At 41.3% G+C, this 27,213-nt stretch overlaps 1 protein-coding gene across 1 annotated transcript in view; it reads right to left on the bottom strand.

Moving 5' to 3' along the window:
- The window catches only part of sema3aa (sema domain, immunoglobulin domain (Ig), short basic domain, secreted, (semaphorin) 3Aa), a 90,238-nt gene that overhangs the window by 27,553 nt on the left and 35,472 nt on the right, over positions 1-27,213 (bottom strand). Inside the window, exons 3-6 of the mRNA XM_060903318.1 lie at positions 18,422-18,484; positions 4,196-4,315; positions 2,292-2,385; positions 2,071-2,190 (exon numbers count right to left, since the gene is read on the bottom strand). Coding sequence (XP_060759301.1) covers positions 2,071-2,190; positions 2,292-2,385; positions 4,196-4,315; positions 18,422-18,484 — 397 coding nt within the window. The remainder of the gene's footprint in view (positions 1-2,070; positions 2,191-2,291; positions 2,386-4,195; positions 4,316-18,421; positions 18,485-27,213) is intronic.

The following is a 27,213-nucleotide window of genomic DNA, read 5'->3' as shown; positions in this document are numbered from 1 at the left end:
TGCTGTTTAAAGGCCTCTGCATGCTCTTGCGACAAGGCTTTCGCAGATAGCTTTTCGCAGACAGTTGTAATTTATCGTTGAGCGGGGAGTAATAGGCATGCGCGATGTTATTCACCGCCACAACGCAAGGGGGCGCGAAGTCGCTAGGAGTAGTTGGTGGGTGTGGTTAGTGGAGTGTTTATCCTCTGGTTACTTATAATGACTAGAACTTTTTTTTTTTATAATGACTAGAACTGGAGTCGTATAGATGTACGTACTTCCTCAATCAACCGCTCTTCATGCTGCTCCATCTTCACTCGTGTTTTTAAAAATGACGGTCGTGAAAACAAACCAAACCGGGAAAGTAGGGAAGCAGAAGTGCGTGTACAGCGGATGTAGAGTGGACCAATCAGAGCCCTCTTGTCTGCGACGCTGTCTGCGAGGCTTCTGCAGTGGTCACAATTTTTGGGAGGTGCGCGCAGAGCGTCTGCGAAGGTGGGGGGGCTACGCAGACACTGTCTGCGACGCTATCTGCGAGGACTGGGTTGTCAGCATAAATTGGCCTTAAGACCACATAATCATTCAAATGATGTGGAATGGACACACTCGTGCATATTATCATATAATATGTGTGTCTGGATGTATATTGGTAAATTTATGAAAAAGGGAAGGTAGATCTACCCGGCATTTCCAACCTCAGTAGCATTCAATTCTTCTTATTATTATTTAGGAGGAAGCCATGGCCTAATTCTGTACAAACCAGCACAGCGGTGTAGTGGTTAGCACTGTTGCCTCACAGCAAGAAGGCTCTGGGTTTGAGCCCAATGGCTGATGGGGGCTTTTCTGTATGGAGTTTGCATGTTCTCCCCATGTCTGTGTGGGTTTCCTCGGGGTGCTCTGGTTTCGCCCACATTCCAAAGACATGCCGTTAGGTTAACATGGGGTGGCCTTGGGCTGAAGTGCCCTTGAGCAAGGCAGCTAACCCCCAACTGCTCCCCGGGCGTTGTAGCATAGCTGCCCACTGCTCTAGGTATGTGTGTGTGCTCATTGCTTGCAGGTACTGTATGTGTTCACTGCTTCAGATGGGTCAAATGCAGAGGACGAATTTGTTCTTGAGTGTGCATGTGACAAATAAAGACTTCTTCTTCTTCTTCTAATGGTTAGAGAAGCAGATTTGGGACCAAAATGTTGCTGGTTCGATTCCCTGGACCAACAGGACTGGCTGAAGCACCCTTGATCAAGGCATCTAACCCCCAACTGCTCTGGCAAGAGTGGTGGTATACCCTGTGTCTGATTAGCCAAAGAAAAACTGATGATGTGATTATCAGTTCGGGCAAGAACCTGGCCTAAACAAAAAAAAAAACTATTATTATTATTATTATTATTTCATGACGAGTTCAGGAGGCACAAACTTCATCTTAGCAGATGCATTGCTAACATCGAAACGTATTATAAATGTATTAAAACAGTGTAGAAATGGGAATCCTGAATGCATGGTCAAGAGTTTGCCTTTAAAAAACAAACAGACAAAAAGCTTCTTTGATGTAAACAGTCCACAGCTCTTGAATGCAGTGCATTAGTTTTATGAAGAGACTGTGTGTCTGTTGATAAGGGCTCGACAGAATGGCTGTTGGACTCATCCTGTGAATGGCACTGGCTCTTTTGTGATGGAGAGACAGCATTCAGAGAGGCACAATGAAGGTGAGATGTGATGTATCTGTGGTAACGGATGACAGGGATTAAGGTGATGAGAATACCTTCACAAAAGCATCTTTTCTCATGACAATATGGCAGAGTTTATGGCAGTGATGGTGACCCTGGGTCTGGGTGTTGGATGGTTGAAATAAGAACCGATAACAGGGCCAGATGAGAGGGGGATTAGCATCCTGGGAAAATATGATGCCACCTTTTAAAGACGAATTTGACCTTTTGTGTCTGGTAAGTCCCTACTAATTCAGACGATCTGTCAGAGGAAACATTCAGCAGCAGTTAATATCCTCTTCAGACATTTTCTCCAAGACGCACGCACACCTGCTTGCTTTTTTTCCCTCTCAGTCATCAGCTGTCTTTTAAACACATGGGCTGCCTTACCGTTCAGCCATCTGGAGTCATGCTGCTCTGTCCGGATCGGATGATGAGCGCCGAGGGTTCGGTAAATGGCAAAGTCTCGTCCCATGAAGTCTGCCGAAGTTCCAGAATATAATTCCCCATCTATCCATTAGGAAAAAAAAAAAGTGTGTTGGGTATCAAGATATCCACAGATCAAAACCAATCTCTGAAATGTCAATCAAAAGAATTTTGCAAAAACCCACCAATGAGTAAAGAGGATGACAGCATCTTTGGGTCATAGGGGCTTTTCCCACGGCCATTCTCAAAGTGGGATGTGTCCAGCCTGAAAATATTATCCTGTGAAAAAGGAGATAAACATTTAGGAATAAAAAAAATACATTATAGTAGGCTATCCTAAGAATAGTATAATTTTTTTTATACCCCTGCTCTGGGGGTGTGGGGGGTGTTTGTTTTTAAAATTTACCTCTGTCCGTCTATCCGTCTGTATCTCTGTTCACCCGAAACACCCTTTTTATCAGCAACCACAAATCATAGCCACTTGGTACCAAACTTCAGCTTGGGGTTCTATATCGTGTATACCGTTCTCAGGTCTGTCGCACATCAACTTCATGTTTACCGACTGAACGTATTTACGAAACATATAAGGTGGATTTACTAAATTTTCATAACACTTTTCTACATCCATCCATCCATTATCTGTAGCCACTTATCCTGTTCTACAGGGTTGCAGGCAAGCTGGAGCCTATCCCAGCTGACTACGGGCGAAAGGCGGGGTACACCCTGGACAAGTCGCCAGGTCATCACAGGGCTGACACATAGACACAGACAACCATTCACACTCACATTCACACCTACGGTCAATTTAGAGTCACCAGTTAACCTAACCTGCATGTCTTTGGACTGTGGGAGAAACCGGAGCACCCGGAGGAAACCCACGCAGACACGGGGAGAACATGCAAACTCCACACAGAAAGGCCCCCATCGGCCACTGGGCTCGAACCCAGAACCTTCTTTCTGTGAGGTGACAGTGCTAACCACTACACCACTGTGCCACCCAGTTTGAAATAAATTACTTTTTTTAAATATGATTTTTTTTTTAATAATCACCGGTGTATTTATACTAAAACAATTATCCGCCTCAGGCTCAGTGAATATCAGTGAATAATAACCGAGACGAAGTCTCACCTCGCCTTCGGCAAATAATTGTTGAATTAATCTTTTAATTAGTGATTCACTTCTAGCAATGCATGCTGTATTAATGCTAAAGTTCATGGTTTGTTAATACTAATTTCGTAAAATAAATATTAAGAGAACCTAAAGTGCTGCCAGATGACATTCATATACGAAATAAACTACAAGTTACTGTATATACAAATATACAGTACATATAAATAACTGTCTATACTATATACAAGTTACTGTATACTGGGGGAAGCCGTTAGAGAAGCAGCTTTGGGACTAAAAGGTTGCTGGTTTGATTCCCTGGATCAGCAGGAATGGTTGAAGTGCCCTTGAGCAAGGCAACTAACCCCCACTTGCTCCCTGGGCACTGTAGTATAGCTGCCCCCTGCTCTGGGTACGTGTGTTTGCATGTGTGTGTGCATGTGTGCACACGTGTGCATGTATTCGCTGCTTCAGATGGGTTAAATGCAGAGGAGGAATTTTGCTGTGCTTGAGTGTACATGTGACAAATATAAAGGCTTCTTCTTCTTCTATCTTCTATTTCCAGTAATCCAAATATCCAGCTGTGTAGTATATTGACAATAATCCATGACCTTCAGCCCTAAAAATCAGGCTGAAATACCAGATATCAGCACATCTATTTCCCACTAGAGAAAAACCAGTTCATTCTCTACATATGAATCACCATGTCTCAACAAATGTGCTTCTCTCCCCCTCTCTCCTTTTGTACTTCTCTGCTGAAATCATTCCCGAGGCGTCAGTGGAAGTGTTAGCCTGATATTATATCCTCTGAATAATTAATCTTGCTATCCTTATAACGGCAGCATGTGAATCTATCTGGGAGATGTGTTACATGAGAGGCAGCAAGGATAAAATACCTTGTTAAAATGATAAGTGATAAAATATCACAGCTCTGCAGGTTACGTGTGTGTGTGTGTGTGTGTGTGTGTGTGTATATACACACCTCTGCTCTTTTGCCTATCTCCAGGTAGACACATATTGGGTGAAATGCTCCTGTGCCACACACATATAGGTGTGTTTGGTTGTAGGATTGCAGCACCCGCACAAAGTTGGAGCACTCTTTCTGAAAAAGACACATGACACAGATTGTGAACCAAATCACTTCTTCTGTATAAACAGCACCAGTCAAAAGTTTGCTCGCACCATTTAATTCAATGTTATTTATTTATTTATTTATTTATTTATTTTTTATTCATGAAGACACTTCATGTCTTAAAGTAATGATGGATGTCGTTTCTCTTTACTTAGTTGAATGGTTCTTGACATAATATGAATTACTACAGTTGTGGTGTGGAATAGGGCTATTTACTGTATTGTTATTATTTACTATTTGATCTCAAACTTTATAAGAAAGCAAGAAATTGCACTTATTAACTTTTTGATGAGGCACCTGTTAACTGGAAAGCATTCCAGGTGACTACCTCATGAAGCTGGTTAAGATAATGCCGATCATGTGCAAATAATCATCAAGGTAAACGCTGGCTACGCTGAAGAATCTAAAATATGAAACATATTGTTTGTTTTTTTAACAGTTTTTGTTTACCACATAATTCCATCTATGTTATTTCATAGTTTTGATGTCTTCAGTATTGTTCTACAATGTAGAAAATACAAAATACAGAAAAACCTACGGTATGAAGGAGGAGAGTAGGGGTGTCCAAACGTTTGACTGGTGCTGTATATGCAGATCATTTCACATTATAATTTCACATTATTCTCTCCACATTCACTGGATATGAGCAATCATGTGCTCGGATTGCCCACTCTACTACTAGGATGTCAGCTTATATACCGTGAGTAGAGAAATGGCGGAGCATGTTGCTGAACCAACCGAGGACAAAATAAAAACTACTCGAAAACAAAACCCCAAAAAATACAAAAAAAAAGCAATAAAATATGGAATAAAAGTATCTGATGTTAAGAACGTATGCTTTTTTTCAAGAATTATTATAATAGCATTTTTTACAACTTGCTACTGTCGTTTCACTGCTTTGTATAAAGGTTTTGTTGATCAAATTTGCAAAAAATAAAATAAAAATGCTGTTTCTCAAAATCCAGTGAATGTGGATAGAATAAAACAGTTATTCCACTCAATCTCGTCGTACATGGCTTATAGCCGACTCGGCACTATGTGCTTTGTCGGCTATCAGCTCATGTACGACTCGATTTCGTGGAATAACTTAATTATTTCACATAATTTTCATTATGCTGCTGTTTGCAGGACAAACCAACACTTAATTTTATTTACATTAATATAAATGTAACTCTAAATTGACCGTAGGTGTGAATGTGAGTGTGAATGGTTGTCTGTGTCTATGTGTCAGCCCTGTGATGACCTGGCGACTTGTCCAGGGTGTACCCCACCTTTCGCCCGTTAGGCTCCAGCTTGCCTGCGACCCTGTAGAACAGGATAAAGCGGCTAGAGATAATGACATGAGATGAGATTATGTACATATAACACACTTGGGCACTGTTAGCATGGCTGCCCACTGCTCTAGGTATGTGTGTGTGCTCATTGCTCAAGCATGTGTGCATGTGTGTGTTCACTGCTTCAGATGGGTTAAATGCAGACAGGAATTTCACAAGTGTGTGATGAATAAAGTTGTGCTTTCTTTCTTATATGTTACACATAGAACTGACTTTTAAATGTATCCTAACCCTAATCTTTGAGCTTGAAGTGTCATTAAAGTGCCTGCAAATTCCCACAGAAGAACTGATTACAGTTCAACTCGTTCTATCCATCTTAGTCTCTCGGCTCACTCGCATTAGTGTGTATCTGGATTTGATGAGACTTAAATCGACAGCACATGTGAATAATCCCCTTGCGGTATCCATGAGTCGGAGAGGAAACCAATGTGTGTGTTATTGTTTAATCCGTGAATGGCTTCAAGGTTCATTTAATTAAGAGATACGTGAAAGATGGATCCCACAATAATAAACACACATTACAGAGTGCAAACATCCCTTTAACACAGGAAACACACAAACCAGATGATTATGCATGTAATGATGTGTGCTTAACACACACGTCTATACACAGTCACAGGCACAAAGGTATAGATTCTTTTGTGTGCATGCTCAAGGACACACACACACCCTTCTTGTTAAATAAAAGAGAACCACCCCCGTATAAACAGCAGTAATTCAGTGTGCTGTGGTGTGTGTGTGTGTGTGCTGTCTGCGCAGGGAGGTGACAATGTTATTTAGTGATGTTGCCATCTGTCTCTTTTTATTACTTCCTCCTCATCATCTCTTTCTCTGTTTTATATTTGACGAAAACAAGAACGGATACGTAAATGAGAAGTAGGTTGTATGGGTAAAATCACACCAGAGGCTGAAACACACACAACGCACCAACAAAACAGTATGAAAAAGTGAAAAAACAAAACAAAAACGTGTGAAATATAAATTGGTGTAATCCCAGAGTTCATTCACACACTAACAGAGTCTTTGGCAATAATAAAGTTTCCCACTCACCAAATATCTCTCTTACTTACTTACTCACTCACACACACACACACAATAATAATAATAATAATAATAATAATAATAATAGCACAACTTTCTAACACTCAACCAGCTACTTGTTATTACTATTGAGGTTTTTCACCCACGTGACCAAGTCATGTGATGCTGCCATTTTGGACGTCACGGCTCGAATCAGTTTGAATGCGAGGAAGGCGACAAACGAAAAACATAAAAGAAAAAGGAGCGAGATGCAGAAAACACCTTCACTATCCATCGACGTAGGGCATTTACAGGGCGAGCAGAGGGAGAGGTATTTGCAAAAATTGAGGTTAGCAGGCTTAGAGAACGACGTTTACCTGCTTCCACCAGGATTGTTCACTGACGTACGGAAGTACACGAAGCCCTCGTCTTTACCTGACTTCGGCCCACATGATCTGTATACCTATGTCGTTAAAAACCCATCGCCATACACAGGTATTGATCTGAAAGCGTATAAGAGTTTGGATGCCTACAAATATTTTGTGTCAGGCTGGGTAACATGCCTACATCAGCGGGTCGTCCCTGGAGCCGGTGGTCGCCATCTTATTACAGCTAAGGTTTGTTCACATTTTCATTTACTTTCGGTCCTCAGGATAAACAAAATGTTATTAAATGTCATTGAAATAACTTCTTAGTCTGTTGAGACATGGCCCGTTATAAATTTGCTGTTACCAGGCAATGACCAAGAACTGTATTATTAGGGTCGGTGTCTGTGTTGTAGCAGTGTACTAGCAGCTAGCTGTTAGCACTAGCTAATGTCAACAACAGTAGCTGGTATGTTACTGTAGCAATGTTTACGTTCAGTCATTTGGATGACTGTTAAAACCTTTCAGTCTCAAGTTTTTCCTTTACTGTATTTACTAGTTTACTGTAATTATGATCCGGCAGCTATTTACACCGGATCCAGTGTAAATAGCTGCCGGAGCCGACGTCCGAGCTTGCCGGAGCTAGCGCGCTCGGGCAGGCTGGGACGTCGGCTCCGGCAGCTATTTACACTGGATCCGGTGTAAATAGCTGCCGGATCATAATTACAGTAAACTAGTAAATACAGTAAAGGAAAAACTTGAGACTGAAAGGTTTTAACAGTCATCCAAATGACTGAACGTAAACATTGCTACAGTAACATACCAGCTACTGTTGTTGACATTAGCTAGCTTGACCTTCAAAATGGCGGACACCGGGGCGTTACGTGACCCTGTGACGTCAGGTGAAAAACCTCAATACAGTAGTACTGCAAAAGTTTGCACACCCTTCCTGCAAAATGATGAATCCAATAAGCCATGTAATGTGAGTCAGATTTCACACATCATCTTTCATTTTCACAAGTACAAAATGACACATGTTTTTCTTTCTTTTTTTCCCTCTCTCTTTCAAGACTTTGGCAGTTCTGCTGCTGTTAGTGTGGGATTTTACTGAAACTCAGTCTGAAAGACAGACTGTTAGTTATATATGTATGTATGTATACACTGTGCAAAAGTCTTAGGCACATGTAAAGAAATGCTGTAGACCAAAAATGACTTAAAAGTAATGAAATGAAATGTTTCAACATAAAAAAACACTATAAACAGTAATCAGTAAGCCATAATAAATGAAACAAAGTCAAAGTTGGTGTGAGACGATGCTTTGCTTTAGGAAAAAAAAAAGTAGTCTCAGGTACAATGAGTGCAGTTTTATGCGGAAATGAGCTGTAGGTTTTACTGAGCATCTTCCAGAACCAGCCACAGTTCTTCTGGACACTTTGACGGTCACACTCGTGTCTTAATTTTGCACCAAAACCCAGCAGCCTTCATTATGTTTTCTTGTTTAATCTGAAAAGTGCTTTCTTATGTAATATGCTGCTCAGATACAAACTTTTTTTTTTTCTGTAGCATTTAATTTTGTGCTGGAAAATGAACGTTTGGACTCTAAAATGTTTTTTTTTTTTTTCTGACTCAGTAATGTATTTAGAAGTCATAAAATAGTAAACTATAACAAAGTTTGTATGAAAAAGGGTGCCAAGACTTTTGCACAGTACTGTAGTAATAAAGTTAGTAACTGGGCTGCCTTAAAATTTTGAGTTCATTGAAACTCGTATAGTAAGTTAGTACAGTGAGACAATTAATTTAACTTACGAAATGAATTTCAATGAACTCAAAATTTTAAGGCAGCCCAGTTACTAACTAAGTTAAAACAACAAATAATTTTTTAGTGTGTTAATAAAGGCAACATTCTGACTGCTATTTTGAACAAGGAAAACACAATTTAATTAATCAACATTGAAATCTGTTTTCTATGGAAGTACATTTACAAGTTTTTTTTGTTTTTTTTCGTTTCCGTTTCCGGTTGAGAGTACGTCGTGCACGTTCTGGCTGCCGCTTCTCACCAGAGCTTTTTTATTTTATTTTATTTCTTTTTCTAATTTTTTTTTCTGCGTGTTTGTGTAGTTTGATGTTTGTTTGAGTGTTTTGTCCGCCGGTTGTGGTGTAGCTCCGGACCTAGTTTTGGGCGTTGGTTCCCTCCAGGCCTTGGTTCACCGTGGGCGATGCCTGCGCTCCCAGCTATGGACTGCAGTGAGCTCGTTGCTCATTTTACATCGTGGTTGTCCAGCGCTCTGCGCTTTAACGCTTGGCGTGATGTTCCGAGCGATGTTGCTCGGTGGTGTCGCGGCGGCTGTGCAGGCGGTTTGGGACACACCAGCGCTCTGCGTGGCGGAGCTTCTCTGCTCGCTTTGTGGATCCATGGCGTGGTGTTCGAGCGATGTTGCTGATGGTGTCACGGCGGGGGTGCTGGAGATGTGGGACTTGTTTTCGTGCGCCTTTTGGTGGGACTGTGGCTGCTACACCAGGGGAATTACATCCTGACCCTACTTGGTGGACTTCTTACTTTTTATTATTTATTTATTTATTTTTTCTTTCCTTGTCTATAATTGTAAAGCGTCATTGGGTTTTTTAAAAGGCACTATATAAATTTAACTTATTATTATTATTATTATTATTATTATTATTTTCTAATTTTTGCAGTATTTTATTCTCGAATGTAATTACACAGCGTGAATATTTTTCTAGCTGCTGTTGTTGTCAGTGATGCTGAATTACTGATCATAACTTCAGTATGCATACAATGGATCATGATCATGTAAGGAAAAAACGTGATATTATCAGAACATAACCAATGACCGGGCAGGGTGATGCGGTCCGCACACAATTTTATACTGTTTATTGAAAATAGGCATCATAAAAGTGTATCATTTTCCACATAGTCTCTGTGTTGCTTAATACAAACATTCAGCACTTAAAGGAGAACTGAAGTCATTTTTAAACTTGCTTTATTTCTTAATTAACGTGTTATTCAATTATGTTTTCGGTTTTAGTAACCTTATATCGTGACTCGTATTGGGAACTAATTGCAATTAAATGATTACTTATCAGCCTATTCGGTTTTTAGCCATGTTGAATTTAGTTCGTTTGGTCCACGGCAGGCGTCGCTTATCCGCGCGATCTTCACGAGACTTGTGCGAGACTTCGAAACGTGACGTGTCAGCCAGGTGTCAGTGCCGCCATTTTGAAAACTGTTTTCCAAACGGAATATTGCACAAAAATGAGTTTAAGTGACGATTACTGCCGACTTTTTTCAAACTTTCCTGATTGCTATCAAAATAAGCAAAACTTCCGGCTTGATTACATCAGCATTCGAAAGAGGGCGCGCGCGTCTTTTGACAACGTTGGCAGATGTCGGTCACTTTGATTTCCGCTGTACGTTTTACTTCCATCCTACAATGTCTCGCACAGGTCTCAAGGAATCTCGTTTACGGCCATTGCTTTGACATATGGACTGATATATTACATAGCATAATTTCAAACACTCATAACTTGCTATAGCGGTGACAAAATAGCGATCAAAAATGTGTTCTGATATTTAATAAAATGAGATAAATATAATTTTGATGATAAAAAAATTTGCCTTCAGTTTTCCTTTAATGAGTGTCCAGGTTTGAATAATCAAAATATTAAATCCACTTATAATTTATGTTGCACTTTTAAAGTTTTCATTTGACTCACTCTTGTATAAAAACCTTAATGCGTTAGGATGAGTGCGTTAATATAAACCTGCGATTCGAATTTCAGCTGACATTACTGTCAAACCTGCTGTTATACAACATCAACTGATACTTTCTGACCAATCAGATTTGAGCATTCAGAATCGCTGCACTATAAATTATTTTATCATCCACCTTTGAGACACTGGATAGATATTAAAACCAGGTTCAAGAAACTATTAACCAGGTTCTATTAGAACTACAACCCCGATTCCAAAAAAGTTGGGACAAAGTACAAATTGTAAATAAAAACAGAATACAGTAATTTACAAATCTCAAAAACTGATATTGTATTCACAATAGAACATAGATAACATATTAAATGTCGAAAGTGAGACATTTTGAAATTTCATGCCAACTATTGGCTCATTTGAAATTTCATGACAGCAACACATCTCAAAAAAGTTGGGACAGGGGCAATAAGAGGCTGGAAAAGTTAAAGGTACAAAAAAGGAACAGCTGGAGGACCAAATTGCAACTCATGAGGTCAATTGGCAATAGGTCATTAACATGACTGGGTATAAAAAGAGCATCTTGGAGTGGCAGCGGCTCTCAGAAGTAAAGATGGGAAGAGGCTCACCAATCCCCCTAATTCTGCGCCGACAAATAGTGGAGCGATATCAGAAAGGAGTTCGACAGTGTAAAATTGCAAAGAGTTTGAACATATCATCATCTACAGTGCATAATATCATCAAAAGATTCAGAGAATCTGGAAGAATCTCTGTGCGTAAGGGTCAAGGCCGGAAAACCATACTGGGTGCCTGTGACCTTCCGGCCCTTAGACGGCACTGCATCACATACAGGCATGCTTCTGTATTGGAAATCACAAAATGGGCTCAGGAATATTTCCAGAGAACATTATCTGTGAACACAATTCACCGTGCCATCCGCCGTTGCCAGCTAAAACTCTATAGTTCAAAGAAGAAACCGTATCTAAACATGATCTAGAAGTGCAGACGTCTTCTCTGGGCCAAGGCTCATTTAAAATGGACTGTGGCAAAGTGGAAAACTGTTCTGTGGTCAGACGAATCAAAATTTGAAGTTCTTTATGGAAATCAGGGACGCCGTGTCATTCGGACTAAAGAGGAGAAGGACGACCCGAGTTGTTATCAGCGCTCAGTTCAGAAGCCTGCATCTCTGATGGTATGGGGTTGCATTAGTGCGTGTGGCATGGGCAGCTTACACATCTGGAAAGACACCATCAATGCTGAAAGGTATATCCAGGTTCTACAGCAACATATGCTCCCATCCAGATGACGGCTCTTTCAGGGAAGACCTTGCATTTTCCAACATGACAATGCCAAACCACATACTGCATCAATTACAGCATCATGGCTGTGTAGAAGAAGGGTCCGGGTACTGAACTGGCCAGCCTGCAGTCCAGATCTTTCACCCATAGAAAACATTTGGCGCATCATAAAACGGAAGATACGACAAAAAAGACCTAAGACAGTTGAGCAACTAGAATCCTACATTAGACAAGAATGGGTTAACATTCCTATTCCTAAACTTGAGCAGCTTGTCTCCTCAGTCTCCAGACGTTTACAGACTGTTGTAAAGAGAAAAGGGGATGTCTCACAGTGGTAAACATAGCCTTGTCCCAACTTTTTTGAGATGTGTTGTTGTCATGAAATTTAAAATCACCTAATTTTTCTCTTTAAATGATACATTTTCTCAGTTTAAACATTTGATATGTCATCTATGTTCTATTCTGAATAAAATATGGAATTTTGAAACTTCCACATCATTGCATTCCGTTTTTATTTACAATTTGTACTTTGTCCCAACTTTTTTGGAATCGGGGTTGTAACACAACACTTACCATTGCTTTTTTTTTATTATAGGTCTTCAATTAAATAATCTAAATACACGCTAAAATGTACCATTTGTCTCAAGCCAGACAAACTTCACATCATCAAACATTTATTTGTGCTACTTAACCATGACTTTAACATCTCTGCCAACTGTATTTAACCAAACTAGGTATTAGCAATGCTCATTGACGTGTCTTTCGCAATATCTACAGTCCCAGACAGAGTATAATTAGTTCTAAACCTCCTGCTTCATCAATTTGGCACATACAACAAAGCATCATAAAACACCTGTATATTTTTAGCCCTGTTTCCCTAAATGTGTATACAGTCCTAACAAAATCATTCTGGACACATTACAAAACACGAGTTCTCTCAGTGTTGACTGACGTATTTGAAATTTCCCGTCGCTGTTATTGTGTGAAAGGCTCGGCCCACGTGCTCTGTACCAGACAGCACTCGGGGGTGGGATTCAGGCTCAGTGAGCTGTTCTGCTGGAGCTCCCTGCTGCTCTCTAAACACACAAAACCTCCAACACACAGTAAGAACCACCTAGTAATGCTTTTAACTAATTACTGTATAATTACAAACACACAATACGCCCACTATGTTAATGTGGGGAAACATGGCATTGAAGAAAAACGACTTTAACAAGTATGCCCTGATTTATATTACAAAATAAAATTAGTTTTATTTTTACAAGTTTGACAGTAAATCACAGGATCTCAGTGCATTTCATTTCTATAGTCATTTACTATACTTTACTATACACAACTTATCTGTAGGGTGGCACGGTGGTGTAGTGGTTAGCGCTGTCGCCTCACAGCAAGAAGGTCCGGGTTCAAGCCCCGTGGCCGATGAGGGGCTTTCTGTGAGGAGTTTGCATGTTCTCCCCGTGGGTTTCCTCCGGGTGCTCCGGTTTCCCCCACAGTCCAATGGCATGCAGGTTAGGTTAACTGGTGACTCTAAATTGACCGTAGGTGTGAATGTGAGTGTGAATGGTTGTCTGTGTCTATGTGTCAGCCCTGTGATGACCTGGCGACTTGTCCAGGGTGTACCCCGCCTTTCGCCCGTAGTCAGCTGGGATAGGCTCCAGCTTGCCTGCGACCCTGTAGAAGGATAAAGTGGCTAGAGATAATGAGATGAGATTAGCTTATCCGTAATCGCAAAAGCAGCGAGAATCAGGATCACTCAACAGCACATTTGGGAAGCCAGTGCCATGGTTAGAGAAGCAGCTTTTGGACCAAAAAGGTCACTGGTTCGATTCCCTGGACCAGCAGGAATAGCTGAAGTGCCCTTGAGCAAGGCGCCTAACCCCCAACTGCTCCACAGGCTCCTCTGGATAAAAGCGTCTGCTAAATGCCTGTAATGTAATTTATGAGCCTACTAAAATGTAGAGTTATCACACTGAGCTTTGTTTGGTTTGGATTAGCTTTTACCTGCTAGTTTGATCAGAATCAATGTGACTAAATACACAGGTGGTAAACAACACCAGCCTTATGATTGATAAGACTAAAGCTTTCACTCATATAAATGGCCCTTTGGTGCATTCCTTACATATTTATGGGTTCTACAGTGGTGCTTGAAAGTTTGTGAACCCTTTAGAATTTTCTATATTTCTGCATAAATATGACCTAAAACCTCATCAGATTTTCACACAAGTCCTAAAAGTAGATAAAGAGAACCCAGTTAAACAAATGAGACAAAAATATTATACTCGGTCATTTATTTATTGAGGAAAATGATCCAATATTACATATCTGGGAGTGGCAAAAGTATGTGAACCTCTCTGATTAGCAGTTAATTTGAAGGTGAAATTAGAGTCAGGTGTTTTCAATCGATGGGATGACAATCAGGTGTGAGTGGGCACCCTGTTTTATTTAAAGAACGGGGATCTATCAAAGTGTGATCTTCACAAGACATGTTTGTGGAAGTGTATCATGGCACGAACAAAGGAGATTTCTGAGGATCTCAGAAAAAGCGTTGTTGATGCTCATCAGGCTGGAAAAGGTTACAAAACCATCTCTAAAGAGTTTGGACTCCACCAATCCACAGTCAGACAGATTGTATACAAATGGAGGAAATTCAAGACCATTATTACCCTCCCCAGGAGTGGTCAACCAACAAAGATCACTCCAAGAGCAAGGTGTGTAATAGTTGGCAAGGTCACAAAGGACCCCAGGTAACTTCTAAGCAACTGAAGGCCTCTCTCACATTGGCTAATGTTAATGTTCATGAGTCCACCATCAGGAGAACACTGAACAGCAATGGTGTGCATGGCAGGGTTGCAAGGAGAAAGCCACTGCTCTCCAAAAAGAACATTGCTGCTCGTCTGCAGTTTGCTAAAGATCATGTGGACAAGCCAGAAGGCTATTGGAAAAATGTTTTGTGGACGGATAAGACCAAAATAGAACTTTTTGGTTTAAATGAGAAGCGTTATGTTTGCAGAAAGAAAAACACTGCATTCCAGCATAAGAACCTTATCCCATCTGTGAAACATGGTGGTGGTAGTATCATGGTTTGGGTCTGTTTTGCTGCATCTGGGCCAGGACGGTTTGCCATCATTGATGGAACAATGAATTCTGAATTATACCTGCGAATTCTGGCGGCACGGTGGTGTAGTGGTTAGCGCTGTCGCTTCACAGCAAGAAGGTCCTGGGTTCGAGCCCTGGGGCCGGCGAGGGCCTTTCTGTGTGGAGTTTGCATGTTCTCCCCGTGTCCGTGTGGGTTTCCTCCGGGTGCTCCGGTTTCCCCCACAGTCCAAAGACATGCAGGTTAGGTTAACTGGTGACTCTAAATTGACCGTAGGTGTGAATGTGAGTGTGAATGGTTGTCTGTGTCTATGTGTCAGCCCTGTGATGACCTGGTGACTTGTCCAGGGTGTACCCCGCCTTTCGCCCGTAGTCAGCTGGGATAGGCTCCAGCTTGCCTGCGACCCTGTAGAAGGATAAAGCGGCTAGAGATAATGAGATGAGATGAGACCTGCGAATTCTGAAGGAAAATGTCAGGACATCTGTCCATGTACTGAATCTCAAGAGAAGGTGGGTCATGCAGCAAGACAACGACCCTAAGCACACAAGTCGTTCTACCAAAGAATGGTTAAAGAAGAATAAAGTTAATGTTTTGGAGTGGCCAAGTCAAAGTCCTGACCTTGATCCAATTGAAATGTTGTGGAAGAACCTGAAGCGAGCAGTTCATGTGAGGAAACCCACTAACATCCCAGAGTTGAAGCTGTTCTATACAGAGGAACGGGCTAAAATTCCTCCAAGCCGGTGTGCAGGACTGATCAACAGTTACTGGAAACGTTTAGTTGCAGTTATTGCCGCACAAGGGGGCCACACCAGATACTGAAAGCAAAGGTTCACATACTTTTGCCACTCACAGATATGTAATATTGGATCATTTTCCTCAATAAATAAATGACCAAGTATCATATTTTTGTCTCATTTGTTTAACTGGGTTCTCTTTATCTACATTTAGGACTTGTGTGAAAATCTGATGATGTTTTTGGTCATATTTATGCAGAAATATAGAAAATTCTAAAGGGTTCACAAACTTTCAAGCACCACTGTAAGTGCACTAATATGGTTCTTCTTGGAACCCTTTCTAACAGGATTCTCGGTTATAGGATTCGACAGAAACATAAAACGTTCCGACAGAAAGATGACATTTTTAAAACTTGCTCTTGACATCAAGCAAGAGCATTATAACACATTTAGTGGAAAGTGCTATCAACCCTCTTCCACATACATGAGATTACAGATGCACACGATTTCCGAGTGTCCCAGTCAGAGAGCACGGACAGCTTTTCTTGATGGCTGTGGCACAGACTTTTAGTACTCAAGTTCAGGATTCAGACTTGAGTCCGACTCGTGCCCTAATTTCAAGGACTCGTGACTTGACTTGGACTCGAGCACTGAGGACTCTTTTCTTTATTTTTTTTGTAACATGCCATAATAACTTGGCATAGATATTTATATTTACATCTACATTCATTTTTATACTAATTTTGTGCAAGAGAATGCACATTCACCTGTTCATACGTCATGTTCAGGAACAAACTAACGTTAATGACGCTAAAATGCCTGGAGAGAACGCCGCTAGGATTGTCTGCTTTGCTTATACAGACTTCTCGTACAGTGGGAAAAATGCACTGCTATGTGTTCCATATGTAGAAGAACTATTGAGGAGACGATGGGGACAACCTCGAACTTCAATCGTCATTTGGCAAGACTCCACCCAGAGAAGGAAGTGACATGCTATGTTCATTGCTCTGTTGATAGTGGGTGGGGCTTGCTTGAACAATGAACTAGCTAGTGTTAACCCTTTCTCATGTTATTTGCCCTGTTGATAGTGGGTGGGGCTTGCTGAGAGATGAACAAGCTGTTTATCTGTGGCCTATTAACTAAAATGGCGCAGTTGAGCAGTAACATTAGTCCAACACAGTAGCAGAGACGATTTCACATAAAGGCAGCAACAGCCACTGTCAAATGGTGCCGTTGGAGTCTTGTTCTCAGACTCGACTTGGACCTGAACACTGGGGACTTGAGACTGGACTTGGACTTGAGGTTTAGTGACTCGACTACAACACTGCCGTTGCACCATCATGAACCTCTGTATTTTTTAAACTACATATAAAGTTGCAAACATCAAATCATTTCCCATTCATCGCCATATAGGGTGCTGATAATTCTGGAACTGAATGTACATGTTTAAAAGTTGGAGTTTTTCACCAGCAATCTGGGAACGTGTTTTGGGACTAGAGATGTCACAATGGGGGTAAAGTGGAATTAACCATCTGGTAACCCGAAGTTGAGGGAGACTTCAATGCAAGCTCGTAGACTAAAAAAGAGATGGGAAGTCAAGATCACAAACTGCATTTGTACAGGGAATAGACATTCATGGAACTGTCCTTCTCGGTATTTTTACTCTCAAAAGTGTCGAGTTTTGAACAGGAAGAAGAACAGATGGACCAGCCGTTTCTAGCCTTGAGCCAAAATGGAGAATCAAGAGACTCCTGACTACACAAAAGTAAATAGCTTCGTAATGTCCTAATCAAACATTCTCACTTACCCACAACATACTTCTTTCCAGAATATTTTCACTGCATGCATTTGCCTTAATGTGGCCTGGCTGGTATGTCGGGCTACAGTGTGTGTTTACTGTATGCATATCTGTGGAAAGCATGTAAGAACATTTTCTCATTATGTGCATGATTAACTTGTGAATGTGCGTGTGTGTGGAGCAGGTGGTATGTGTTATCTCAGTTGATTATGCCCCCCTGGTGCCCCTCATTTCACTACAAAACAACTCAGGCATGAAATTGACATTAGATACTATACACTACACATGAACACACACACACACACACACACACACACACACAAATGGATACGCACACACAGACAGAAAGCAAGAGAATGCGCAATTTGCTGGTTGAGTAAATAAACTGTCTGTGATCAAGGCTAGGCCCCAAGAGTTCTGGCTCGGCTGCCAAGCACGGCACTCTGGGTAAATAAACGTCCAGCAGGATCGACAGCGCAGACACACGCAACAAAGACAGCAAGAGTTCCCATTACCATGCACTCTTTCTTGTGTAAAAACACAACATACAGTATATCATACACACCACACCACATATGCAGACTTACACATACAATAAATACAATGTTAATGCACGGTGATGTCATTGCTCTAAATCACAGGCTCCACACACGTCTGCCTGAGGTTTTCTTTTGCATGCACCACGCAACATGATGAAAGTGGGGTTACTTACTCCAAGGTCCTTTCCTGCCCACTTGCACTCGTCTCGTTTTGAAGGTGTGGCCGGCCAGGCGATCTGCAAGACAGAGTGTGTTAATGTGTGAACGTGTAACACAAAGAAAACTGCAAATGACTGACTACTACATGACACAGGCTGTAAAATAATTAAAGATTAGTATCTGCCATCCTTCTGCTGCCACCATCTGTGGCAAATAAACGAACGATCCAGTGGGACTTACAACTGAACAAATCTCAAGGGGTCCAAATAACACACACATACACACGTGCATACAGCATAATTATTCAGCAAATCAACAATACTAATCTAATGTTGATTATAATCCTTATGGATATATACAAAAAAAAAAATCCTCCTCCAGTCGACTACACAGTTACATATTTTCTAATATAAATAAAGACGGTGATTTTACGGAATTCTCTAAATCAATGAAGAAAGTCAATGGCAGGACATTTTCTCATCTCATCTCATTATCTCTAGCCGCTTTATCCTGTTCTACAGGGTCGCAGGCAAGCTGGAGCCTATCCCAGCTGACTACGGGCGAGAGGCGGGGTACACCCTGGACAAGTCGCCAGGTCATCACAGGGCTGACACATAGACACAGACAACCATTCACACTCACATTCACACCTACGGTCAATTTAGAGTCACCAGTTAACCTAACCTGCATGTCTTTGGACTGTGGGGGAAACCGGAGCACCCAGAGGAAACCCACGCGGACACGGGGAGAACATGCAAACTCCACACAGAAAGGCCCTCGCCAGCCACGGGGCTCGAACCCGGACCTTCTTGCTGTGAGGCGACAGCGCTAACCACTACACCACCGTGCCGCCTGCAGGACATTTTATTCAGAAAAATCACAACTTTCATATATATATATATATATCTCATCTCATCTCATTATCTCAAGCCGCTTTATCCTGTTCTACAGGGTCGCAGGCAAGCTGGAGCCTATCCCAGCTGACTATGGGCAAAAGGCGGGGTACACCCTGGACAAGTCGCCAGGTCATCACAGGGCTGACACATAGACACAGACAACCATTCACACTCACATTCACACCTACGGTCAATTTAGAGTCACCAGTTAACCTAACCTGCATGTCTTTGGACTGTGGGGGAAACCGGAGCACCCGGAGGAAACCCACGCGGACACGGGGAGAACATGCAAACTCCACACAGAAAGGCCCTCGCCGGCCCCGGGGCTCGAACCTAGGACCTTCTTGCTGTGAGGCGACAGCGCTAACCACTACACCACCGTGCCGCCCACTCTATATATATTGTTCATTTTCACAGCGTGTGCACAACAGATTTGAAGCCCCTATTTTAGCACACGCAAAAGCACTTAATAACCGTCTGGCTCTGGGAAAATAAATGATGTGACAATAAAATACACAGAGAAATACAATGTGTTCTTGAAACATCTCATTGTAAAAAAAACAAAAAAGGAACATAATTGAAAATGTGACGAGTCATGGAATCCACGGACACATGTCGGCCAAAACAAATCCAAGAAAATCGCAAAAGAAGCATTAATTAATTAATGCTTCTTTTGCGATTTTCTCGGATTCGTTTCGGCCGACATGTGTCCGTGGATTCCATGACTCGTCACAAATGTGTATAACAAAACGTCTTTGTCTTCATAGGTCTGTGTGAAAACTAGAATTCATAAAGGAATACGCCAATTTTTGTTTTTTTTTTAGTCTTAAGTCTATCTACAGCATCAGCAGTGTATGTATGATTACAACAGACACAGATTTTAAAGCTAGACGGCCTTTCGATTTCATAAAATCGGTGAAATTTAGTTCCCTCTGAAATTTGGTCATTGTGATGTGTTAATTTCTGCAATATCTCAAAAAAAAAAAAAAGCCCAGGCCGTTCTGTGGCTGGGAAGTTATTTAATTTGAGGGGATTAAAGCAAATAATGTGCATGAAATCGCTCGCTTCGCGCAGTCAAGCAGACAGAGGAAGTCCATGTGCACATGCGCAGGTTTACCTTTGAGCGTGCACTGACAGTTCCATCAATCTGTCACTAAATGAACAGCTGATCACACCGAGGTGCTCGCTGACCGCCGATATTTATTAGTTTGGTCCTGCGTTTCCTTTCCTTCACAACATAACGTCTTTTCTTCTCGCTTTCTGTTACTCTAGTCGGTCTTTCACGTTTCATTCGCGTCCTCCATTTTCCTTTCCTGTTTCAAATTTGTATCCCACAATGCCTTGCGTGAACGGGGAAAGCCCACCATGTGATGCATGACACAGTATCTTGAATTGGGTCATGGTGAAGCAGGAAAAAAATGGCGGAGAATTTAGGGCCACATGGCCCAAAATTCCTTAATTGTTCTATTAAAAAAAAGAATAAAATTGGAAGTCTGTGAATTGAATTCAGTAGCTTTCAATCCACTAAACAAAAATAACTGAGTGTCAGGGAAAATTATCTTTATGACCTACACTTGAAAAATCTGAAAGGCAGTCTATCTTTAACATGCTTCCCTGTAATGAGAAGAACAGCAAGCCTCTTCCTGAAAATTCACTTATAATGGAAGTCTAAGAGAAGAATTTTGTTTCCTTGCATCTCCCAAAAACATGCTAGTAGATGACTTGGTTATCCTAAATTGGCCTTTGATGCCAAGTGTTTCCCCCAGATTAGGCTCCAGATTTGTCACGACGCTTACCAAGCTGACAGAAGATAAATTAATGAATTATATGAATATTTGTCCTTTCAGGAACAGAACTATGTTTTCAAAGGGAAGAATTTGTGCTTATTCGTATAACCCAAACTCCATGTAGCGAGTGAAACTAGCCTCAGTTTCCTTCTCGTAGTCCATTATATGGATAAAACAGAAACAAATACCACCAAAGCATAATCTATTTAGATTTCTGAGTGCCAGGGGCACTGTTATGGAGGAAAAGTTAGGACAATTCTAAGGGCCCAGCATTGACAGAGGGCCCTCAAAGGACAATATTAACATTATTACCATGTGTAAGTTAAATTAATTTAAAAAATAATAATTTTGTCTATTAAAACAAGCAAATACAACAACCTTCTGGTTTGGTTTTCCATCCATCCATTATTTGTAGCCGTTTATCCTGTTCTACAGGGTCGCAGGCAAACTGGAGCCTATCCCAGCTGACTATGGGCGAGAGGCGGGGTACACCCTGGACAAGTCACCAGGTCATCGCAGAGCTGACACAGAGACAAACAATCATTGACACCTACGGTCAACTTAGAGCCACCAATTAGCCTAACCTGCATATCTTTGGACTGTGGGGGAAACCGGAGCACCTGGAGGAAACCCACGCAGACACGAGGAGAACATGTAAACTCCACACAGAAAGGCCCTCACTGGCTGCTAGGCTCGAACCCAGAACCTTTTTGCTGTGAGGCGACAGTGGTAACCACTACACCACCGTGCCGCCCCGGTTTGGTTTTCCATTTTCCGCAAAATTATTAGAATAGACAGTCTTTATGTTTCACCCCTCTTCCTATTCATTACATGGTACAGACTTGTGTAGGTGGAGCCAGAGCATGACACCGCATTAGGTTTGTTGCTTTCCAATCCAGCACTAATGTTAGCTGTGCATGGTAGAAGCAGAATTGATGGTGAACTATCAGTAGATTGACACCATCATGAAGAATTTGGGTTACCAGAAATGTAAAGGGGGGGGGCAATATTATATTCCATCACAGAGCCCAAAATTTCTAGTGGCACCCCTGTCGAGTGCTACTAAAAAGTCTAAAGTCCTTCCCGTGCTGTATTAGGTGGCACCAATCTCCATTTCTGTAGCTCTCGGCCTCCCACCTATTACATAACTAGGGTTACAGCGGGGGGCTGGTCCTCTGGTAACCACAAGAGTTTGACTCCCTACTCACATCTGTATTGCAGCATGCCTTGCCAGACAGCAGTAAGTACCATTTTTATGATGGTCTTTGGTATGACCCAACCACTAGTAGAACTCACGATCTCCCGATTGAGAGACAGACACGCTAAACACTCAGCCAACTCGTTGGGAGTGCTCCTGCCTTTCTCTATATAGTTATCAGGGCACATGGAGGTCAAAATGTGTTTTGTCCATGGTGATCATCTGTACATTACAGACTAGGTTAAAAACAACAACAACAACAACAGTGCTGAAGTATTCCTCTTAGTCAACTAATGGATTTGTGATGCAGACTAACAGCCTTTCAAGAATCAGAGAAAATAAAATCATCATCATCTGCCATCGAGATAGATGACACAATGCTCCACCATAGGGGCCTATCAGACATTGCCCAAGCTAATTCCTCAAAGACTAAGCTAGAGTCTCTGGATAGAGTATCAGGGAACGTTAAAGGTCTATTCCCCCTTTTTGGGTACAGTAATCTCCATAGAATGACAGAAATGATTTGATCTTTTGTTCGGAAACAATGGCCAGCGAACCTAGCTCTCCTTTGTGCCACTGTTCAAGAGATGAATGGGACTTCACCATAGATCACAATTTTGGTTGGGTGGTCTTTCCAGGGCAGGTTTTGGACCCACATGAGCAGTCTTGTGTCTGTGCCATCAAGGTGTTTTTCAAGTTCTTTACTAATGGTCCATGTTTCAGCACCATTACATAGTATACTTTCAACACAAGCCTGAAAGAAGCTAGCCTTGGTAGATTTGGCGATGTCCAACTGCCGTATATGGTTTAATCTGTTGCATGTGGGCCACACTTGACCCTTTTTTGATATAAAGTCCTTTTTACTGTCAGCAACAAAAGATCCAAGATATTTAAAGTCGTTCACCTCTTTTATAACAGAACCATCTCTTGAGCGGATTGGATTGTGGTCCCCATCTTCGTTTATAGCCATGCATTCCATCTTTCTTATATTGAACACAGTGACTTTCATCGCTGCTTCTTCTAGACAGGAAGAGCTCCTGTGCTGATGCCAGCTGCTCAGCTATAATAGCAATGTCATCAGCATAGTCTGGGTCAGTTAGGCGCTTACAGCTCTGACGACCAGATTGTCTGCCTATTCTTGGGTTTCATGTGACATCACATCTGCTTCATTAGTTATTCAAATCTTTAGCTGGTGGTCTACCAAAGCTCACTTGACAAAGCGTTTATATGGAGAGGGTGCATTGCTTGCATGAAAAATGCCTTACACTTGCATTATTTTAGGTTGTTCGAATCGATCAAACCATGAAACTGAAAAATTTCTTCAGGGTTCCCCGTGAACTAATAAAAAGGGTGAACAAACACAGGATTTCACAAAAAGACGTCGAGAAAGGTGGCTTTTGAACTTCTCACTGAAATTGAAGGGAGCCGAGTTGAAGCATGCTCGAGTTTGCAGTGATCACTTGGTGAAAGGTTTGTATTTCCCTCTCAGCTATGTCCTTAGTGTTTTCCAAGTTTTCTTGCTACGTGTCGTTATTTTACGGTACTTTTTTAGTCATGAAGCGCTAAAGTCCCCAGCTGTTTCTTTGTTTACTCCTCACTCTTCACAAAGTCCATATGCATGAAGGTCGCGACAAAATTCTTCCCCTGCCGTACAGTTACAATGCGCCGTGATCACTTCTCCGTCTTGTTTAACTAAGATCCAGGTCTTTAAAGGGGTTTCTGATGATCTTTGTGAATGATTTACCTGAGAGATAAAAGCCAACACAAGTGAGAATCAAGCAAACTGTTGTTTGTTTACACTTCAACTTGCAGCGCTTCGTTGTAAAGACGTGAACGAAAAGCTTAAAAAAAAATACTTACACGGGCAAAAACAATACAGGATTTATTCGGCAGCGACTTGATACTGAGGTCCTTTACCCAGCCACATACAAAAAAGTTGTAAGCCTCCATACTCTTCCACGCTTTCATCTGTTTTGCGGTGTAGAAGGACGTCTGCAACACCAGATAGTTCGAGATGTCGGGTAACTCGACTGAAGAATAGTTTTCAAGATCGTATGACAAATCCTTCTTTCCCAGACTGTAGGGGTCGATTCCATTGCACATAGCAATCTTCTGAATATATCTAAAGCGAGCAGTGGCTTCTAGACTACGAGCGTACTCTGATAAGTTATTGCTAGTTGTTTGCACTACGGCAGCCGTTTTGGTTTGCTAGACCACCAGCTGTTTTACCGGAAGTGAAATCGCTAAGATAAGTCACATGACTGAAACCCAAGACCCTTATGGCTGATGGTGTCAACTGATTGTCTTAGGACATCATCCACAGCGATGACAAAAAGAAAAGGAGCGAGCGTATCACCTTGGAGGATACCTGCTGTTGTTGGAAATGCCTTTGTTGGACCATCCAGAGAAAATAAATAAGAGACAGAAATAATGAGAGAATGTTAGAGTAATAAAAAGAGAGAGAAAGACAGCTTTACTGGAATGTAGAACTCACTGAGTACAGATGGGCAAATGTCGAACAGAAGAGAGGCTGAAGGAAAACATGGAACTGATTAAAAGGAAAAATAAATAAATTAAAGAAAACAAATGAGACTGGACTACTGTGGCAATCCTAGATTTAAACTCATGACACGCACATCTTCTATATCTATATCTTTTATACCTGCTCTTTTCTTTTGAACTCACCTGGATTCTGCTTCAGGATCACTGTATACGTAATTGTGTGAAAAAACCTAATAGTCAACATTTTGTACCTTCACAATGTTTCCCTTACCCACATTCCCAAGACATGTTGTTTGCTTCTTTCGCAAAACAGGTTTAAGTAAAGTGTTGCACAACCCAAAAGCTACATCACCCACTCACTTATAATGGAAGTGTGTTGTTCAGTATCTTAAACACACTTGATTACATGTTTGTTTCACTGTGTTATCTGAAAGTAAATCACATATACAGTAAACAGTCACAGCAGGAGATGCCGTCTTGAAGTCTGAGCTCAGACAGCACATCGTCTGGTAGGAGATTTGGCCAAAATCATACATTAGATCTGATTTGGATGATAATACCGCAATGCTGTTGAATTCTTGATTCTGATTGGGCAGACGGTGTTGATTCATTTTCCATAACAGCAGTTTGGACAATAGTGCTTGCTGTATTTATATTAATGGACTCATTCGAATAAGTTATTGTTTCTATAGTAACAGCTCATTCAGGGAGGACTCGTTTGGCTCTCCATGGGATCTAAGACTAATAATAAACATGAGAAAAGGTGCTGTTATTGAACAAAGAAAAACATATCATTAAAGGGCTGATGACATGAACATGACTCTATGCAATTTCTTAAATAAACTATACAACATGGCAAACATGTTAGATTTCTGTTATAATTATGTGAAAAGAAGCTGTTGTTACATGAATATCCAACTTTTAATTGCACAGCGCAAGAAAACTGGGTCCGTGGCTCGCGGCCATGTTGTGACATCAGCGGAAGAACACGCTGCGGTTCACTGGCTGTTCTACTCTGGTTCTACTCAATGGAAATGGCGCATGAAAACGCCGGTGAACTCTCTAGTGCTAGCTCTTCCTCTTCTGGGAGTCTAGAATTGTGTTGATCTCTTCCGAATAGAATCTATGATAGCCTACCCTCTTTACCCTTTGCCTCTCGTTGCTAGGCGGCAGTTACATGAAAGCCGCAAGCTTTCACAAGCAAATACATGACTGATATCACGCCGACTTTATGATTACATTTATGATTATCATGTAGAATCTATAGCTCTACGTACCTTTATCTTATGTCGTTTCACAACACATGTTCTGACAGGAGGACTGTCTTTGGATCTGGCATAGCTACTAGTAGACCCCTTCCGGAATACTGGCAGTGTTGCCAGATTGGGAGGTTTACCGCCCAGATACTGCTAACGTTTTCCAGCCCAAAATATGTTCAAAACCCACCAAAATGCACTCGAAACCGCCCAACTGGGTGGGAAACCTCCCGATCTGGCAACACTGTGTAGGCACTGCTGATGGTAGTAATACATGTTTGTGCTGAACTGCACAACCAAGAGATTCCTTTAAGCTGGGAAGGGTGTCAAAACAATCCAAATCGAAGTGTTCAGAGCACAGGACGGATGTTGGTGAGGGCTCCCACTTGTCACGAGTGCGCCTGACTTGCTTCACCCACTTCGCATTCAGCTCGGGATCTCTGGGAAACTTGAATAAACTTACCCCATCCTTGTGGGTTTTGGAGCAAAAGCCAGCAACACAATGCGAAGGCATAATAACTATATATATATATATATATATATATATATATATATATATATATATATATATATATATATATATATATATATTATAATAATGCATAATAATGTCTAATAAAAATACTAATAATGATAAACTGAACACCTGCCGCATCAACAACAAACTGGTAAGTTAGGAGGAAGGTTCTTTCGCTGACGTCATATAGCTCCTCCTCCTCTTTCGTCTCCTGGGTGCTGCAGCCCCGTCAAATTTGCCCAAATAGCCGCGTTTTTTATCATAACTTGTAAAATAGGCACCTTCGTGAATTAATATATGGATCATCGGGAATTACTTTTAATGTTATAAAATATCGCCAAAGATGTCAAAAATGTGTCATCAGCACTTTAATATGATGAAGTTTTCTGTAAGGAGATGTGGTTTTTTTTCACATTTATGGAAGGAGTTTGCAGCCTCAGCTCTTTGTCGTGATCAGCAACTTTCCCAAATGGGAAGATATTCAGGACTAAAGGCCATTTTATTAACTACAAGAGAGAGGAAAGAGAGGTTGGTGAAGGAATGACCTTTTATAGGCTGCTTTAATGTAAGTGATAGCAGGAACTAACTTGTTTCACGGATGTTCCATGGCATTAAATGTAACTATAAATGGATAAAAAGTATGTGATATT

Source organism: Neoarius graeffei, chromosome 21 (genome assembly GCF_027579695.1).
Source record: "Neoarius graeffei isolate fNeoGra1 chromosome 21, fNeoGra1.pri, whole genome shotgun sequence".
NCBI lineage: Eukaryota > Metazoa > Chordata > Actinopteri > Siluriformes > Ariidae > Neoarius > Neoarius graeffei.
The sequence above is the reverse complement of the archived record's forward strand: the minus strand, read 5'-3'. Positions and strand labels throughout refer to the sequence as shown.